The sequence below is a fragment of the Lissotriton helveticus genome, chromosome 3_1, assembly GCF_964261635.1.
Source record: "Lissotriton helveticus chromosome 3_1, aLisHel1.1, whole genome shotgun sequence".
NCBI classification, from domain to species: domain Eukaryota; kingdom Metazoa; phylum Chordata; class Amphibia; order Caudata; family Salamandridae; genus Lissotriton; species Lissotriton helveticus.
The window spans coordinates 162,617,062-162,637,668 of record NC_136061.1 but is presented as its reverse complement, the minus strand read 5'-3'; the positions used below and the strand labels follow the sequence as shown (position 1 = coordinate 162,637,668).

The 20,607-nt window shown below is 41.9% G+C and overlaps 1 protein-coding gene across 1 annotated transcript in view; it reads left to right on the top strand.

Annotated features, from left to right (window-relative positions):
• The window catches only part of ASL (argininosuccinate lyase), a 193,822-nt gene that overhangs the window by 113,216 nt on the left and 59,999 nt on the right, over positions 1-20,607 (top strand). The window contains exons 8-9 of the mRNA XM_078679465.1: positions 16,929-17,006; positions 17,455-17,507. Of these exons, the coding sequence (XP_078535591.1) occupies positions 16,929-17,006; positions 17,455-17,507 (131 nt within the window). The remainder of the gene's footprint in view (positions 1-16,928; positions 17,007-17,454; positions 17,508-20,607) is intronic.

Genomic DNA, 20,607 nt, shown 5'->3' with positions numbered 1-20,607 from the left:
GCAGGGCGGCCCTCCTCCTTTGTTCTAATAAGCCCGGGGGGTGGAGGTCCACGGGGGTCCGCAACGGACCCCCAGCACATATATGATTTGAGCCCCAGGGAGGTGCTGGTCCCCGGGGCAGCAGGGGCTTAGTGGGCCCCCCACATTTCTATGTATTATGTAGTTGCACCAAGGAGGTAGCAGTCTCCAGGGTTGCGGGGGGTCTAACGGGCCTCCCCTGCATTTTTATTTATTTATTGCTCCGGGGAGATGACGGTCCCCAGAGTTAGGGGAGCCTAGCAGACCCCCAGCATTTCAATGTATTGCCCCAGGTGGATGGCAGTCCCTAGGGCTGCGGGTCACATTAATACATTATTAGACCCGGGGAGGTGGCTGTCCCGGGGGGAAGCCGTAGGGTCTCCCTCCCATTATTTTGTATTTAAATATGTGGCCCGGAGAGGTTGCATTCCTCAGGGCAGCAAGGGAGCCACAGGGCTCCCCTGCATTTAATCTTGTTGCTGCCCGTGGAGGTGGCGATCCCCGGGGCTTTGAGTAGTCTGAAGGGATTTCACACCAAATCACAAAAAGGCACTTCCTTGGACCAGCATCTTCCTTCCCTCCAAATTAGGTGTAATTCCGTTCAGCAGGTCGGGCTGTAGATGTGTCTAAATGTCCTATCTTAAGGTCCTCTGGGAATTAACATGGGGAAAACACGCTTTTAAGCACCCCCTAGTTCTCGGCCCCTGCTAGACGGATCACACCAAAACTTTCAAGACTGCTGCTGAAGCGAGCATCATATTAGTTTAAAAAAATGTTATGAAGATTTGTAAAATGATACCAAAGTTATTGGCAAATGAAAAAACTTGTTTCGACTGCTCTCGGGGTCTTGGTCAAGACCCGAGAGAAGTCGAAACGCATCTTTGTGCCCAATAAATCGTATTTATTCTGCATCTACAGCTGGAGTGGCTCGTTTTTCTTGACCAAATTTGGGTGAGGATCCTTGCTATGTGTATATATATATATATATCGATTCCAACTCCTGCCTGTCGGCCCTGGATACCAACATCGATACAGGTACAGACCACAAGGAAAACGGTTAAGTCATATGCAAAAGATGATTTATTGTCCCCTCGTCTCCAGCATGACGCGTTTCGGCTACGTCACTGTAGCCTTGTTCATATATATATATATATATATATATATATATTCACGTCCACTTCCTCCATACCACCGGGACCCCAGAACTGCGGTGCACCACCAGGGATAGAGGTAACCCTGGAACATGTATAGAATTTCACCACGCACATCCGCTTGATGTGCAAATGCACTCCTCGATCAGCCTCTCACAAAGTTCATCAACGAGAGCGCGTGTGCTTCAAAGTTGTTTATTTCATATTCGGTTCCAGCATAGAAACAACACGAATCATGGAAATAAAACCCAACGCGTTTCGGCGAACCACCGTCGCCTTGGTCACGGGTAATTTTAGAAGCAGAATCAACCATATTTAAATAAAGTTACAAATGCAAAAAAGTGCTCATGTGACTTCCACAGTAAAAATTAATAAACATAAACATAGGACATGGGAACCTTGGTAGTGGCGGCCATATTGTAGTGGTGTTGTTACAAACATATCGTTTCTTTCTATACAACATTCAAATTGGTTGTATTTTGTCAATTATGATCATATATTCTCATATTTAATCCATATACTAATAATTCCAAGTGGAAATGCTCCCCACATAATTGTTATTAAAGCCTCGGCGTCAAAATTAAATCATTATCGAATTGGGCTTTCACATATCAACTACCAACTCGGTAGTAATAACCAATCTCTCAAAAGTGATGATCCTCCTCATACAATTGAAATAAACCTCTATATTGAGTATCAGATTCTAGTGAGGATGAAGTATTCATATTAGGTATAAATTGTACGCAAGTGCGTCATTGCTGCTATCTAATTCATATTATTGATCTAAATATCTGATCACATGGGGTAAGCCACAACCCCCCAATACACATCCTCTTAAATCAAAATAATTTGTGAGAGGAGAAAGTCCTGTAATCCCCAGTGGGAATTTCAACACAGATTTCTAAAATAATATGTGATGCCACTTTGTCGTGAATTTCCTTGATTGTCCGCCGAAGTCCTGTATATATGTGAGAGAAAAAAGAGAAAGAAAGTGCAACCCATCAGAATTTGACTTAAGTAACACTTATTCCCGTCACACAGAAATAGTTCCCAAGAAGTGCTCACACCTTTAAAATGTACGTATACATGTAAATTTGTGAATTAAAAGAGATCATACCACGTATGTCTCGCATTGGCTCGGCTCTGTATGTTTTGTTAATAATATCATGCTACAGACAGAGAATCCATATGGAGACAATCAGCTTGAATATGGAGCAATAGATTTTCTATATCCACAATGAACGTTCTACCCCGTTATTATTCTCCCAAATGCCATACCATTTCTTCCTCAGAATTCAGGCCCCCCGGGATCAGTGTATCGAGGTTGACAATATATCTGTTCTCTAACTGACGAAGTTTGCGTATCTTATCGCCCCCTCTTCTCATCACGGGGAGTTTGTCAATTACAAAGAATTTGAGGAGGTTGCGATTGCTTCCATGGTATTCCTCAAAATGTCTAGCCACCGGGGAGTTCTGTTCCTTGTTTTGGATTGCCCTCATATGTTGTAGGATCCGAGTTTTTGCAGGGAACATAGTGCTCCCCACATATTTTTTTGGACATGGGCAAACCAGAACATAGACACAGAATTCCGATAGACAGGTCAGGTGTTTCTCAATATTTCTATCTCTGTTTTCTATCGGAAAATGTACTTTCTTCACATTGGTGCTGAATTTGCATGCTTTGCATTTCATGCATGTGAAGAAACCACAAATGTTACTGGTACTTGGTCTGATGGTACTGACCTCATTGTGGCTTATCTTGCTCCTGAGGGTATCTGCCCTTCGGTAACTTATGCTAGGTCTTACATCCAACACTTCATCCAGACATGGTTCAGTCCCAAGGACCTTCCAGTGTTCGTTCAGACTCTTCTGCACTCTCCAAGATTTAGAATGGAAAGTGGAGATGAACCTGATCTTATCATTTTCCCTGTTGCTTTCTTCCAACTTTGGAGTCAGTAGGGACAGGTGGCTGATTTTGCTAGCTTTTTGGAACGCCTGATCTATCACAATTTGTTTGTATCCTCTCTCCTTGAAGCGTTCTTTCATGCATTCCCCTTCCTTTAAGAAGTCCTGATCAAGGCTACAATTCCTCCGAGCCCGGAGGAATTCTCCGAAGGGGATGCTACGGATCAGTGCTTTGGGGTGACTGCTTTCTGCATGAAGCAGTGTGTTCCCCGCAGTCTCTTTTCTGAATAGCTTCATAGCTAGTTTTTCTTTCGAGGTTTCCACCTCCAGGTCCAGAAAGACTGCTCTACAGTTACTGATCTTCCCTTCCAAAGTCAGGTTGAGATTGTTTGTGTTCAGATCCACAATAAATTGTTCCGCTAGATTGCCAGGACCATCCCAGATGATAAAAAGGTCATCTATGTACCGCAGCCAGATTTTCACATGACCACGGTACATAGCGTTGGTCCTGGCCACCTGCTGCTCCCAGCTTGCCATGAATAAATTAGCAAAGCTGGGAGCAAAGCAAGTTCCCATCGCGGTCCCTTGTTTCTGGCGATAGTATGTGTCATTAAAAATGAAAAAGTTCTGTTCAAGACAGAACCTCATCATTTGGATGATCATCTCCGTATGTTCTAAATACGAGACACTTCTTCTCTTCAAAAACAGCCTGCATGCCTCAATGCCATCTTCATGTCTGATTGATGTGTATAGACTACATACATCCAATGTGATAAGCAGATAACCCTCTTGCCAGATGAAATCCTTAAGTTTGTTAATGAAGTCTCTGCTATCTTTCAAGTAAGATGGAACCCCCTCCACAAATGGTCGCAAGAAAAAGTCTATGTATCTTGACGTGTTCTCTAATAGAGAACCAATCGACGACACAATAGGTCTGCCGGGGGGATTTTTTGCATCTTTGTGCAGTTTTGGTAGGAGGTACAGTACTGATACCTTCGGATTTCGATTCAGCAGAAAGGAGTACTCATTCCATTCAATTAACCCCTGATCTTTCCAGGTTTTCAACATTTCAAAATACGTGTGGTTAGTTTTTTCAACAGTCTGTGCAGAGGAGACTTCATAACATTCCCCACAGTTGAGTTGTCGCATACCCTCATTTACATAATCATGTACATTTAACACCACAACATTACCCCCTTTGTCAGATTGTCTTATGACAATGGAGTGATCACCTTCTAATGACTTGATAGCAAGTCGTTCACATTTAGTCAGATTGTCTTTTGCCCAATGATTTTGTTTGGCCATATTCTTAAAATCAGCAATCATTAGTGATTCAAATGTGTCAATGCTGCAGGTTGGGAGAGAGGGGTTGAAAGAGGACTTGGGTTTGAAATCATTAGGGTAGTTTAAGTTAGTAGTAAAACCTAGAGTTTTCGCATTTATACAGTCATCTACTGTCGTGCCAAACTCTAGGTTTTTTAAAGCAATAAGTGATTCTACTTCTATGATGCTTTCATTCACAGGTTTAGTGCTCAGTGGAATTGTGGTACTGTTCTTCACTTTGAGTTTATTCCACTTAGCTAGTCTCAATTTCCTTGTAAATTTAAAAAGGTCTATACGTTCCTGTGAATAGCAGAAATTCGAGGTAGGACAGAAAGACAGACCATATTGTAAAACCTCATGCTCACTTTTAGAAAGACGGCGGGATGATAAGTTGATTACATTCCGTTGATTCATTTTCCTCTTCGTTTCTGGCCCCGTGTTTCCACTCCCATGGGGGTTGTTTTTCCTTTTGAAGCCTCCGCCTCGTCTGACTTGTGATTGGCTTTGGTTCCATTTCCTCCTTGTTTTCCTCTGCCTCTGCCTCTTCCTCTGAATCCTGTGGCCCTGCCTCGGCCTCGATCTATTTGCCAATTCTGCTGTTGCTGCGTTTGGTTCATTCGTTTGAACTCCTCCCAAAAATTTGGTTTCTTCGTCTGCATAGAAGTATTCTCTGTTGAGCCTTGTATTTGCCCATCCTCAGAAACATCACTTTCCACCACTTCATCTCCAGACTCAGCTTCTGCCTGGGTTTTATCAATACTGGCTTGTATACCTTTCCTCGCAACATTGTCATATTTTCTGCTGAATGTGAACACTCTTCCAGAGTTATAGTCAATCTGATCTCTTAGGAATTTTCGCTCCTTTTTAGCTACTATCTCGTCCTCATGTTTGCCAATGCGTTTATTTATCTCCTCCATTTTTTTACTGAGATCTTCCACAGTTTCATCTTTACCTATCTCTTCTTTGAGATCCGCTATTGCCTTCAATAGTATTGCTCTGTCCTTCCAAGCATGTTTTATTAAGATCGATAACATTCTATTCGAACAATCCATCAAATTCTCTGCCCACTCCTCTGCAAGTTCCATATCCGGTTCCTCATATGTCGGAGCGATCAAAATTCTAAGTCCTCTGGGTACTCTTTTCTCTTCTTGATACTTTTCTAATGTTATCGCTTCCCACCATTTTGAGACTTCTTTCCGGATAAGTTTTTCTAATTTCTGGTACTTGTTCTGTATACTCATAGACACAGGTTGTGTCTCCTTACTGGGCTGGTTTGCAGATGTCTGGGTAAACATGGTTTGTGCCCTGAGCCGCCTGCGAGACTCCGTGTCTTCATCCATGATTCGGTGTTCAGAAGGTTAAGTGCCTTCATACAAGATATACACGCTGGTTAACCTTACAGTTTGCACACACGCGCCATTTATAGATGCTTTCAAAGTTTTGAAAAGTTATTTCCAAAATGTTCGAATTGAGGCTGACAGCCCGTATCCTAAACCTTCAGACTTATTGGTGCGCTGTAGGTAGAACACAGGACAGTTGCGCTATTGATTTACTCAAACAAACACGAAACACCCTGTTCCTCGGATTCGATTGATTCCGTCTTAAAGCGACACCATATTGTGAATTCATATGTGTCGTGCGGTCAATCAGATACGCTATGACTGTTTTGTTCGCGCTTTGTGCAGCGTTAGGAGAATTGTCGGAACGAACTCACCCAGGGATTACACCAGCGAAACCGGAATCCTCCCGTGCTCCGACCGGCGTCTTCTCCCCTGCAGCGGCAGTTCCGAGCCTCCGCCCACTGTTACAGTCCTCCAGGGATGGGTAGCTTCAAATCGCTTGTTGCTTTGCGCGGTCCACCGGTGTTAGTCAATATTCACGTCCACTTCCTCCATACCACCGGGACCCCAGAACTGCGGTGCACCACCAGGGATAGAGGTAACCCTGGAACATGTATAGAATTTCACCACGCACATCCGCTTGATGTGCAAATGCACTCCTCGATCAGCCTCTCACAAAGTTCATCAACGAGAGCGCGTGTGCTTCAAAGTTGTTTATTTCATATTCGGTTCCAGCATAGAAACAACACGAATCATGGAAATAAAACCCAACGCGTTTCGGCGAACCACCGTCGCCTTGGTCACGGGTAATTTTAGAAGCAGAATCAACCATATTTAAATAAAGTTACAAATGCAAAAAAGTGCTCATGTGACTTCCACAGTAAAAATTAATAAACATAAACATAGGACATGGGAACCTTGGTAGTGGCGGCCATATTGTAGTGGTGTTGTTACAAACATATCGTTTCTTTCTATACAACATTCAAATTGGTTGTATTTTGTCAATTATGATCATATATTCTCATATTTAATCCATATACTAATAATTCCAAGTGGAAATGCTCCCCACATAATTGTTATTAAAGCCTCGGCGTCAAAATTAAATCATTATCGAATTGGGCTTTCACATATCAACTACCAACTCGGTAGTAATAACCAATCTCTCAAAAGTGATGATCCTCCTCATACAATTGAAATAAACCTCTATATTGAGTATCAGATTCTAGTGAGGATGAAGTATTCATATTAGGTATAAATTGTACGCAAGTGCGTCATTGCTGCTATCTAATTCATATTATTGATCTAAATATCTGATCACATGGGGTAAGCCACAACCCCCCAATACACATCCTCTTAAATCAAAATAATTTGTGAGAGGAGAAAATCTATTGCTCCATATTCAAGCTGATTGTCTCCATATGGATTCTCTGTCTGTAGCATGATATTATTAACAAAACATACAGAGCCGAGCCAATGCGAGACATACGTGGTATGATCTCTTTTAATTCACAAATTTACATGTATACGTACATTTTAAAGGTGTGAGCACTTCTTGGGAACTATTTCTGTGTGACGGGAATAAGTGTTACTTAAGTCAAATTCTGATGGGTTGCACTTTCTTTCTCTTTTTTCTCTCACATATATACAGGACTTCGGCGGACAATCAAGGAAATTCACGACAAAGTGGCATCACATATTATTTTAGAAATCTGTGTTGAAATTCCCACTGGGGATTACAGGACTTTCTCCTCTCACAAATTATTTTGATTTAAGAGGATGTGTATTGGGGGGTTGTGGCTTACCCCATGTGATCAGATATTTAGATCAATAATATGAATTAGATAGCAGCAATGACGCACTTGCGTACAATTTATACCTAATATGAATACTTCATCCTCACTAGAATCTGATACTCAATATAGAGGTTTATTTCAATTGTATGAGGAGGATCATCACTTTTGAGAGATTGGTTATTACTACCGAGTTGGTAGTTGATATGTGAAAGCCCAATTCGATAATGATTTAATTTTGACGCCGAGGCTTTAATAACAATTATGTGGGGAGCATTTCCACTTGGAATTATTAGTATATGGATTAAATATGAGAATATATGATCATAATTGACAAAATACAACCAATTTGAATGTTGTATAGAAAGAAACGATATGTTTGTAACAACACCACTACAATATGGCCGCCACTACCAAGGTTCCCATGTCCTATGTTTATGTTTATTAATTTTTACTGTGGAAGTCACATGAGCACTTTTTTGCATTTGTAACTTTATTTAAATATGGTTGATTCTGCTTCTAAAATTACCCGTGACCAAGGCGACGGTGGTTCGCCGAAACGCGTTGGGTTTTATTTCCATGATTCGTGTTGTTTCTATGCTGGAACCGAATATGAAATAAACAACTTTGAAGCACACGCGCTCTCGTTGATGAACTTTGTGAGAGGCTGATCGAGGAGTGCATTTGCACATCAAGCGGATGTGCGTGGTGAAATTCTATATATATATATATATATATATATATATATATATATATTTTGATCCAGGGTCAGGGCTTCCGGGTGCTCTCTGGCGGTGCACGCGAGGCGCGGCAGAACCTGTGAGCAAGGTCTCTGGTGAGACCGAAAAGGTGTTGCTGGTTTATGAAAAAATAAACAGAAGATCGACTGAACATTGTGTGGTATTCATTGCCAAACCATACGGGAGTGCATGAGTAAAAGCGTCTCTGGAAAGAGACAAACGGAATAATATATATATATATATATATATATATATATATATATATATATATATATATATATATATATATATATATATATATATATAAAGGTTGCCAACGATTGGACCGCGCATCAAGGTAGGTTAAAAGCACAATTTTAATGCGGGAGGCAGCGTGAACAGCAGGAAGTCAGGAAGCATTCACAGAAGCTGCCTTACGCGTTTCGAGATGGACGCCTTTGCTCACAGGTCTTCAGGCGAACAGTCAAACAGTCACATGACCCAACCCAGAAAGTTCCGCCCCAAAGGGTCCTCAAGTGAAGTGCATTATGGGCTCTGTAGTGCTGCACGATTCCACCCAAGTGGGTCTGACTGCCAGCCTGCTTCTGACGTTTCTCACCCATGTGGGTTGCATCACATGTCCACCTTATGTCGGCGCTGCCCAGTAACCACCACATCATATATATTTATTTATTTAACAAAACGTGAGTCCTCCTCATTTTCTAATAGCATTTGCAGACTGACTGATTGCCAAGCAGGGCGAGGGGGCTATGTAAAGCAAAACGCGGTGAAGTCTCCCGCGTCGGCCGTAAATCACTGACAAGATGTGTGATGAAACGGACCACGCGAGGCGGCATTGGACATTTTCAAGAGGAGAACACCCAATGTACGGGCCACACCTATCCAGGGGGGTGAAGGGACGAAGTCCCATAATACCCTCATAACGCTGTTTAATAAATTGGAACGGTGTAGTGAAAAAGAGATTAGAAAATGGTGGGAGGCCACCTCGCTACAGAATTACATGGATGTTGATAGAGTCCCCAGAGGGCTCAGAATATATACTGTTCCGGCTTATGAAAACCCGGATCCCATGTTACTGGAGCAATGGGCGGAATTAATAGCAGCATCTTGCAAAGCAATGCTGGACTTACTTGTTAAATTTGCCTGGAGCGATCGAACAAAAGCCCTTGAACAAATTGCCTCCTTGGAGAAAGAGCTTTTAAAGGAAGAGGATCAAATTAAAGTACAACAATTAAGAGAGGATATGAAAAAGAGGTTGATGAAGTATGAGTTGAAAATAAGATCGAGGAAACAGGAGAAATTTGAGCGGGATGAGCGTGATTACGCTCAGGGAAGAATACTAACATTTTCCAAAAAGTATGATGGCATAAGAGCAGCCATGAAAAAATAAGAACAAAAAACAGGTTACAGAGCCAGTTGCCGAAGCAGCAACCTCGGAATCGAGTGTTACAGATGAGGAGCCCTCCAGAGATGAGGAACTAGGAACCGCAAGTCAATTGCGGAAGAACCCTTTTCACTTGGAGTTCAACCTCATCCAGAAGACGTGGCTGAGAGGGGGAAAGACCAACCCCCCAGAAGACGACGACAAACCCGGAGGGGCGGCTGGCAGAGGAAGAGGAAGAGGCAAGGCGGTGAATTACAATACCCGCAAGAAGGGCAACAGGTGGTAGACTCTAGTGAAAATCTAACTATCATCAATTTAACCAACCAGGATCTAACGGAGGTTGAGAAAAACACCTTGCAAATGGGCCTCAGCTTCTGCCCTAGTGACCAACTGGAATTTACGCAAACAAGGATTGACCTGTTTAAGTTAGTCAGGAAAATAAAACTGCACAAATTTCACAAAATTAAACCATGTGTTGCGGACTCACGTAAATCAAAGAAGAGAGCAACTGCACAACTTACTGATGTGCTAACTGTGAGGGACTTGAACTCAGTCCAAGTATTGGAAGAACTTAGGGAAGAACAAACCCAAACAACGGAAATCCAAACCAGTGTTGAACAACAATCACCCCTAACGAACTTTCGAGCACCTTCACAGTTTAACCCTCAAATGCCATACGACGCTATAGACACCTTCTCAGAGGCCGTGATAAAGGATTTGGTCAAATTCAGAACTAATGCCAACAAAAGAGTGAACTGGAAAAGTAAAAACTATTTGACCAAGGAACAAGTATCCGCCTTGGACAACATTCAGAAGAATGAAAAGATCATTTTAAAGCCATCTGATAAAGGTGGGAACATTGTTCTACTATCCAGAGATCAATACTGTCAAGAATCTCTTCGACAATTAGAAAATCAAGAGAATTATCTTGTTACTAATGAAGAGGAATACGAACAAAGTAGAAAATTATATCATGATCTTCTGACGAAATGGCGGAACAAATCCATGTTGGACATGAATGAATTCATGTTTCTACGTAACCCTGAGCCAATCACTCCTACTTTCTATCAACTTCCCAAAGTTCATAAAGACCTGTTAAACCCTCCGGGATGACCGATTGTGTCATCCAAGGGTGGATTGACGGAGAACTTATCGATTTACATTGACTCTTTCTTAGCAAAATTTGTTGTGGATCTAAAATCGTATGTTAAGGACACAAAACATTTCATCGAACAGATTGAACACATCACATGGGATAATTCATTTTTGCTCATTACTCTAGACATTACTAGTCTGTACACTTGCATACAGCATGACAAGGGGGTTGAGGCTGTTAAATACTTTCTCAATATGAGATCAGGAAAATATCGAGAGCACGGGACAATGGTAATTGAGATGCTAGAGTTCTGTTTACAAAATAACATCTTTTTGTTTCAAAGCACATTCTTTAAGCAAATCTCAAGGACGGCGATGGGAACCTGCTTCGCCCCCAGCTACGCGAATTTATTCGTGGGCTGGTGGGAGGAGCAGGTGGCCCTTGCCGGTCACAACAGCAAATGGGCAGATAACATTGTGATGTGGCGTCGTTACATTGACGACTTGTTTGTGGTGTGGAGGGGCTCCTCCACAGAAGCCAATGAATTTATCGTGGATCTTAACAGAAACGATCTTAATCTGAAATTCACAGCGGAAATTAGCAATGAGGAAGTACACTACTTGGACCTTATAGTTTTTGTCAGTGAGGATAAACTACAGACTGCCCTATATAGAAAACCGACGGCAGGGAACAGCATACTACATGCTGAAAGTAGTCATCCACCCAGCCTAGTAAAAAGCATACCATACGGTGAATTATTGAGGCTTAAAAGAAATTGTTCTCGTGAGGTGGATTTTTTGATAGCAGCTAATGAGAGCGTGCAGCGGTTCCGTTTAAGAGGGTATGATCAAGACATGCTAGCTCGAACCCTCAAAAAAGTGACAAGGATTCCCAGATCACAACTCTTGGGATCTAGCCCTAAAAGAAAAGAAGACTCTGAAAATGTAAATAAATTCAGGATGATCACGACATTTTCAGATGGAGCCAATGCACTTAGAGGTATGCTCTCAAAAAGTTGGCACATATTACGCACGGATCCGGTGATCGGATGCGATGTCCCAGATAAACCGCTCATCACCTCCTGAAAATCAAGATCCATAAAAGATATGTTAGTCCACAGCCATCTTACACCAATTAAAACAACTGGACAGGGCACGTTGAGGGACATGGCGGGATTTTTCCCTTGCGGGAAATGCCGTGCATGCGAAAACAGCCGGAGGGTGCTCTCTTACTCTATTCCAGGCCTAGTCCAACCGAAAAAGATCAAGCATTTTATCACCTGTACAACACCATATGTGGTATATTGTCTTATTTGTCCCTGTGGTCTCAAGTATATAGGGAGTACGATCAATGGTGTAAAGATGCGAGTCTTAGAACATCAACGGGCCATAATGAACAAGGATGTGTCTTATCCTGTGGCCAGACATTTTGCCCAAGTTCACCATAGTAATCGGGAGTTACTCCAATACTTTGGCTTGGACCACGTACCACCAAATGCCAGAGGGGGGGACAGATTAATACGCCTACGCAGACTAGAGTCGCGTCACATAATTGACATGCAGACAAAGCAGCCGGGTGGGCTTAACATCGGAGAGGAACTTGGGGTACACCTAGGAAGATAACTAGACTGTATATAGAGGATGTTTTCGAATTGTGATATGCAAGCAGAATTCAATGAATTAAGAACTAATTTGCTTGCAGATATACTGTCCTGACCTCACCCTTTTCTGCCCTTTTCTGCCTTTTGTTGTACTTTATCCTCCTGATCAGTATTTTTCATAACGTTATTTCCTTATTTTGATCTTGCCTATATTCTCTTGCCTTTTCTCTTTCTCTTTCTCTTTTCTCATCTGCGTTCCTACTCTCTTTCCTTTAATTTCTTAGGTTGTTTCTCCTTTGTTCTATAATTCTTTCTTCCAATTAGATATGTATATCTGTTGGTTGGGCTCTCTTCATCTTCGTACCCATCCACATGACCAAAAGAAATTCGAGACTATTCTGTCTACCATTATCCGACTATTGGGTATAATCAGGCACAGGTGCCAATACATCAATGTTGATTTCAAGGATTCAAATGTGGAATTGGGACTAATCTTGTGAATTTGTGATTTTGTAATTGCGTATTTGTAAATGCCGATTCATGGCTAAATTATGAGAGTCCGATTGGTTTTAGTGGAGTGGGAGAAACAATTAGTTGAACTTGGAAATTATGAGAAAATAATTATGTCATAAAGGTGTTGGTTCATTTATGCTGTGATCCTGCCCAAGTTGTATTAGTCGGTGATGTGCCGATACACGGCTAGATTCTATCAAATTTCACCGACTAGGGGATTAACCTATATATCTATGGGTTGACAAACAAATGATGAGATTCACATAAATCCCCATACAACGAGGATTTGATCACAGTATTTAAATAACGGAGTTTGAATCTTGTATATACATTGTAAATATTTGTAAATAGGGCCATTGAGATGCCAATTACATGCTGATACACGGTGAGATTTAATTTACCTTAATAGTAAAATCGGCATGAGTATAACATAGGGGTCAAATAACACATTGTAAATACGGTATTGTGTGAAGTACAACCCACTCAGTAATGGCTGCCCTTTTGGTTATAAAATGAATTGTCCATTTTTCCTTTTCATGAAACAGGAAGTGCATTGTATATATTGTGCTGGGAAACGCGGCGCATGCAAACACTGACGAAGGACTTGATGTCTGAAACGCGTCTGTTTTTCTTGTCTTGAAGCCGAATAAAGAATTGCTTTCAAAATAACCCCCGGGAGTGCGTTATCGTTTCTGGAGAGAGGGACGATTGGAGCTGCTATATATATATATATATATATATTTGAAAATTGTTGGCAGTCACCCTTGTTACTGAGAGAATATATCTATCTATATAAATATATAGATAGATAGATATCTATCTACAGATACATATACCAATAAAGTGGTGCTGCACAGACTGCAGATGGTTCAACATGCTGCAGCTCGCTTGGTATTGCGCTGCCGAAAAGATCTTCTGCTTCGGCGGCACTAAAAACTCTACATTGGCTGCCTATTCACAAGCGGGTACTTTTTAAGATTCTGGTGATTGCCTTTAGAGCCTTTCAGTCTCAAGGCCCTAGATATCTTCTGAGGGGCTTTCAACGCTATATGCCAACACGCTGTTTGAGGTCTTCTAATCAAAACCTTTTAGTTGTTCCCAGATTTAGATTAGCCACCAAGGGAGGGAAGTCTCTCTTTGTGCTGGGATCAAAAGCTTGGAATAAACTGCCAGCTCAGCTCCGCTGTATAGTCAAGGAGACTGACTTGAGAAGATCATTGAAAACATGGATCTTCTCGCTCTCTGATGTAGCCTGCAGAGCATTGGTGTAGTGATTGTACAGTGTGTTACTGCCTTCTGTCTACCAACCTATTTCATCAGGGTTGGGTGTGGAGCGCCAAGATGCTCCTCGGAGCGATAGCCGCGCTATAAAAATTTGTGCTTACATTACATTACATTACATTACATTACATATATATCTATAGATATATCTGTGTATAGATATATCTATAGATATATATCTATATATAGGTATATCTGTCGATTGATCTATATCTATCTATCTATCTACTTATATAGATAGATATATTCTCTCAGTAATAAGGGTGACTGCCGACAATTTTAGAGAACCTGGGGTTAAAGACTGTATCGCAAAAGACAGTGGTTCATCACTCAAGATATTGATTCATATAAACAAAGAAAAATCTGATAGAGGCTTCTTAACCAAATAATTTGTTACTGTACCAAGGCAAATGTTAAAGTAGGCACAAAAAACGATGTTTGTAACTGCAATTAATGTATTCATTGTATATGTTCTATTTAAGGAATTATGAAGTCTAACGATCATATAGTATCAAAAAAGATCCAGTGCTCACAATTAAGTGAAAATAACATGCAGTGATTAGTGTATAATACAAAACGTGCATCAACAAGCATAACGTGAGTTATTTTTATACAATAAATGGAGCAGAATAGGCACATTGTAGTCCAAATTAGGAGTGAAATGTATTTATCAAAATAAAATGGATAGTTAGAATAATAAAGTAATGAATATTATTTAAAATTATTTTGTGGGAGATAGTCAACTAATGTTGTTTTCCTGCTTGATCAAAACTGGATTTTCTTTGCCCTGGTGTTGGAGCTTATGGCTGCATGGATCAGGGGAGATCCACTGATATGGGGGCTGCCCTGAGAATTGAGAGGATAGAATCTCCCTGTATGCTGACGATATACTCCTATACTTAGCATCACTAAATTCATCCATTGGTTGAGTCCTGCAAAATTATCATCAAGTTCCAGACGTACTCGGGCTACTCTTATTAACTGGTCCAAGTTAGTAATTAATATTCTACATGGCCAGGTGCTGTGGCTGCCCTAAGACTGTGAGGCGATTGTAGCAAGGGATGTCTTCCGATATCTGGGAGTTTTCGCCACCCCAGAACCGGGTCTTTTTTGCCGAACTAATCTGCTGGGTCCCCTTGTATGATTCGAGACATATATCTAGTACTGGAGATCATTGACTAACCGTATTGGGCCATGCGGCACTCTTCAAAATGTTGGCGCTGCCACAATTCCTATATGCCCTACACAACACACCATTCCTAGTCCCTGACACTTAATTTCTTACAATCGGGAGCGAAATAAGAACCCTCATATGGGATGGTAAACCTCAGCGAATAGCTCTGAAGAAACTGGTAAAGTGTTGGTACGACAAGGGGATTGCTTTACCTGATGTTCAGGCATATTACTGAGCAGCACAACTGGCCGTAATAAATCAGTGGAATCACAGACCACATGAAGATCCGGCCTACCAGATGGACAGGTGGCTCGTGGGCCCAAGAAGTTACAAGGGAGCGCTTTACACAAGTCCCTAAAGTCAGCGACTGTTGGGCCCAACTCAACACATGGCCACAGTTTGGCACAGGAAATGGGATGGCAGGACAAAGTGACCCAACTAGCACTCCTATGGGAAGCATATAAATTAGATAGACTAATACGATGCCCAGGAATCGATAAATGGAATACCATTGGCGTCTCAAGGGTTGGAGATCTGTGGTCTCGGGGAAGAGTGATCCCATTCCTAGACCTACAAAAAGAGCACGACATGGCAGCCAAGGAAACATACAGGTAACTTCAAATCCGACATGCCCTCAATGCGATTACCCCACCTGGCACCGTACTCCCTGAGCCATCCCAATTAGAAGATAGACTCCTAACAGGCTATAAGAACCGTAAAGCAATATCTATGACATATCAAAAGATACTACACAATTTTCCCGTCTCATTCCTGCGCCTGCGTGAACTTTGATGGGGAGACTTTGGAGAATTAGAGGACGGGGAATGGCAGGAGGCATTATCCTCTCCCAGACAGGTATCTATTTTGTCATGACTTAAATTGGTGCAACTCAAAATATTACACAAGCCATACCTATCTTGTTGTGCCTTATCAAAAATGGGAAGGAAAGAGAATACGTTCTGTAATAGACACTGCGCACAGGAAGGGACGTTCTACCATATAATATGGGACTGTCCTGTCATTAAGCATTATTGGGGATTTATAATGGCCCAACTCAAACAGGTATGTGGCAAGGAGCTCCCACTTACACCCAAACTTTGCCTGCTAAATATATGGGATCAGAGTGACATGAATAGAACAACTCTGAGCCACCCTCCTAGTGATGATTGCTAAGAGAAACATTGCACAGAAATGGGGGGAATTCGAGTCCCCAACGATGGATGAGTGAGAATGAGATATAAACTGGTCCATGGTGGGGGAAAAGGCAGTCCACGAAGGTAGAGGGGTAAATGGAGTGTACATGGGCTAATATATGTGTGCCACCAATTATCCAGCGGTGCTGTGGAAGAATTGCTAGGTTTGCATGTGAGAAAAGCGATGATGGGCTGCATTGAGACACTTGCTGCTTTGACTACAATCCGATTGTGCAACTGTACCTTTTATATTGCCTTAACATCTTATGTGGTGATTTGTTGTGATTGTAACTTCTGCAGTATTTCAATAAAAAAAGAGTTAAAAAAAATAAAATAAACTTAATATTAAGAAAATCTGAAAATAAAAGGCTGTTTTTCTCCAAAAGTTGCTAATCTCCTTTTTTTCTATGTTGGGTGTAGCCATGCTGTTGCATTGTCCCGAGATGCCGAGAGGCTGAAAGAACTACAGAGAAGGGTGAATGTTTTGCCTTTGGGAAGGTAAATGTTATGTTATGTTATGGTATGGTATGCTCCTTCACTCCGTTATACTTAAACTTTGGTGGTATGTTCATATGTGCATAACAAGACTATTTTTTAAATATCATTTGCATTCTGAAAGTCCCTACCCCACCAAATATCCTATTTGTTGTTCCAGTAGCTCAAATATTGTCCGATTGTAAGTTCAAAAAATATTTCAAGTCACCAAGGAGTGTTGTGTCCACATAGTATGTAATGAGTGCAGAGGCTGATTTCCTTTGTCAGGACTCTGAAGTATAAAATAATGTTCATGGAAACGAGGCTATATCTCAATGACCAGAAATGGAGGTCTTTAATTTGTATATTCAGTTTTCAGTTTCATGTCATTTAACCCATTCATGAAGCCACACCATCTTGTTAAAAATGAATTGTCTTTAAGGTTTTAATAATTCTTTCTGGTCTCTTATAGTGGTGCCATAGCAGGCAACCCATTGGGTGTCGACAGACAATTTCTATGCAAAGGTAAGATCAGAAGAACTTTAGAGTGGCACTTCAAAGAGTAAACAAACCGGCCCGCTTCCTATGATTTGTCTTTAGAACTGGTAGCATGAAATGTGGCATTTCCTAAGGCTCTGCCTTGTCACCAACATTATTTAGCATTTTCATGGTTAACTTAGACTCGTATTTAATAGCATATCACATTTTACCTGTACCTCAAGGTTATTGACAGACATAGTAAACACTGTAATTTTTCACACTGCCCTTGTCGGATTCACCTCTAGATGCAGCGTAGCTGGCTTTACCCTAATAGTGAAAAAAGTAAAATACAGCATCTGACACCTGCCAACTCCACACCTTTTTCTTCATCCTGATCTGAGGAATTTGGCCCCCCATGGATAAAAACACCTATTTTGGGAGTCGTCTTCGATAGTGAGATATCATTGACACCCACCTCCAAAATTAAATGTCGCCAAAATGGCATAACACTATCTGCATCTATTAAAAAGGAATTGGTTCCCTGATCTCAATAAATCTCTCTAATCCTCACAATGGTCATGCTCGAGTTTTGAAATAACTTATATAAAGGCCTCCCCAGTATATTACTTGCAAATCCTCATAAGTTCAAAACTATGCAGCATGTATGTAGTTTGACTTGAAACAACATGACCACACCACCGCTGAAATCCCCCACTGACTCGCAATAAAAAAAATAGTAACTTTCAAAACTCTCTGCCAAGTGCATAAGGCCTAACAGAGTCAACACGAAGACGGCAATGGAGTCAGACGCGTCTGCTTGAGCTGCAATGGTACGGCCCGACTGCTGCATTATCCTTACTTCTAGGGTCACCTCTCTGCTGATGGGGGTCCTGAGAGCTTGTCATTTGCCTACAAGGTCCTGGTGTTTCACGATGGATCCATTATGGCGGCTCTGGGAGCAGAGGGAAGTTAAAGCTCCATGACCGCACTGCCATCCTTAGAGTAGTGAACAGCCCTGAAGATAGAACGAGATAGAACCCCCCTACCCCCCCTTCTTTGCTTGTCCCGTTCTCCTCCATTCCCCCCGGGAGTTGGGTGGTTAGCACTGTTTGGCTTATGATTAGGAAAAGTGGGGTGGGAAAGGGGATGCAATAACACAAGTTTCTAAGTTACAGAGCAGACGTAGGTATCACGGGGTTGTCACATAGGAGGTGAGGCAGAGTTTGGGATCTGAGGAAGGGGTCCGAGGTTCAGATGTTGCAGTGTTGCTGAATCATTACTGATCAAGAGATTGGAAGCATAAAACTCCTTACCTGGAATGTGAATGGCCTAGGTAACAAGATCACAAGGAGAATCGTGGTGCAGCACATTAAGCAGGTGGCTCCGGACTTAGTCTTCCTGCAAGAGACACATCTGCTGGTGACATAATTTAGGTTCTTAAGACAAGGCCAATGTGTATCCCCTGAACACACAGGATTCTCTTGAGGATCCAGGAGAGTGGCGATCCTAGTAAAAAAGGCCCCTCCACCCTCTTCAAAACCACTCGCGTCTGTTCAGACCCGAGCAGCACCGTCCATGGGATACAAGAGACTATAGGCATACACAGATACACCCTTGTCACGTATATGCCCCCCTTGCCTGCAGAAGGATACATTAGAGAAACTAGGCCCAATAATATTAGACGCCGGCGAGAATTGTGGCTCACCGGTTAGAGGAGGCAGTCCCTGATGCAGAGGTCAGACCCGGGACCAGGGTTTAATCCCCGACGCGGCAGGGTCTTGAGCTCAAAATGTCCACGGACTCGATAATTCTCGCCTCGGTGCCTACTCGAATCGTGGGTTCACACTCTGCAACTCTGGGCAATAGCTTGCTTAATCTCCACTACGGCCCCACCGCGATGGGATGCCTGGACTTCTCCTTGGGGATGCCCAGTAGGGGTAATCTCGCAGGGAAAGGCCAGGACGGGTTGCCAAAGCAAGCGCCTTGAGACCTTACGTTGAAAAGGCACTATATAAGAACATATGATTTACGATTTATATTTATTTACACACTATCAATAGTAGGAGGAGACTTTAATGATTTTATGGCATAGGACCTTGACAGGACAAAGACACTTTCCGTCAGGGATACACAATTCACACCACTGTCTCAGTTTACCTGGGCGTGGGCATTGGTGGTTAATTTCTAGTTAGCGGTTACCGCGTTAGAGACAAGCCGCTAGATATGCACTTTATACAAACCTACTGTTGCTGCTAGTCAAATAATGCACTTGTGTGCTTGCAGTAGACTAAACAAGATTTTGTATGTACGTAAAAAAATGCCTCTTGTTGCTAAGTTTTAAATAAACTTTATTAACCATATGCAATTAGGTTTATAGTTAAATTGTCGACAGGGCTTGTTCTACCTACACTAAGGTTATGATTGGTATAGCAATTCTAGTCCCACTAATATGTTTCCAATTTGTAGAATGATAAGCTGACGTATATATGGAGCTATTGTAGTTTCATTATCTTTGATGATGCATGTTAATTCTTCTTCTCTGGGTTATGGTTGATGATTGGAGGAAGGGGTTCGTGGGGTTTCACTTACTAGTTTACTGGTATTAAAATACATTGTAAATATAGTATAATTGTATTTTTAAAAGTTTGCTTTGCCTTGTAGGCATAATATCAAAGTTAATAAACAAACTTGAAAATTGAAAACACTGGAACCTCTAAGGTCTCATAATTCAGCTGCTCTGCCCTGGTTATTGGTGGCATTTTTTTTTTGCAACGCTGTGCGCACATATGCAGTGTCATAGAATGTGCATGTAAATCATCATGCTGCACGCCTCTTATTATCAGTCACAGTGTGTATGTGTTTATATGAGAGAGAAAGAAAGAGAGAGAGGGGGGGGGATGTAGGACCCTGCAATTGGTTATTCTGACTACTGCTCAGAGGGTCTGGAACTGGGTGGCACTGTCTCCTGGATGTGCAGAATGTGGCAGCTCCTCAACTTCTGTCTGGTGTGCTGAGCTACATGTCAGTGAATCTCTAGCTGGCTCCATGCAAGCTCCTAGTAGTTCACAAGCTACCCGTTGGAGACCGCTGAGCTAATACAGGTACTCCAGGACTGAAATCATCACTAGGTCTGGGTGGTTTGCTA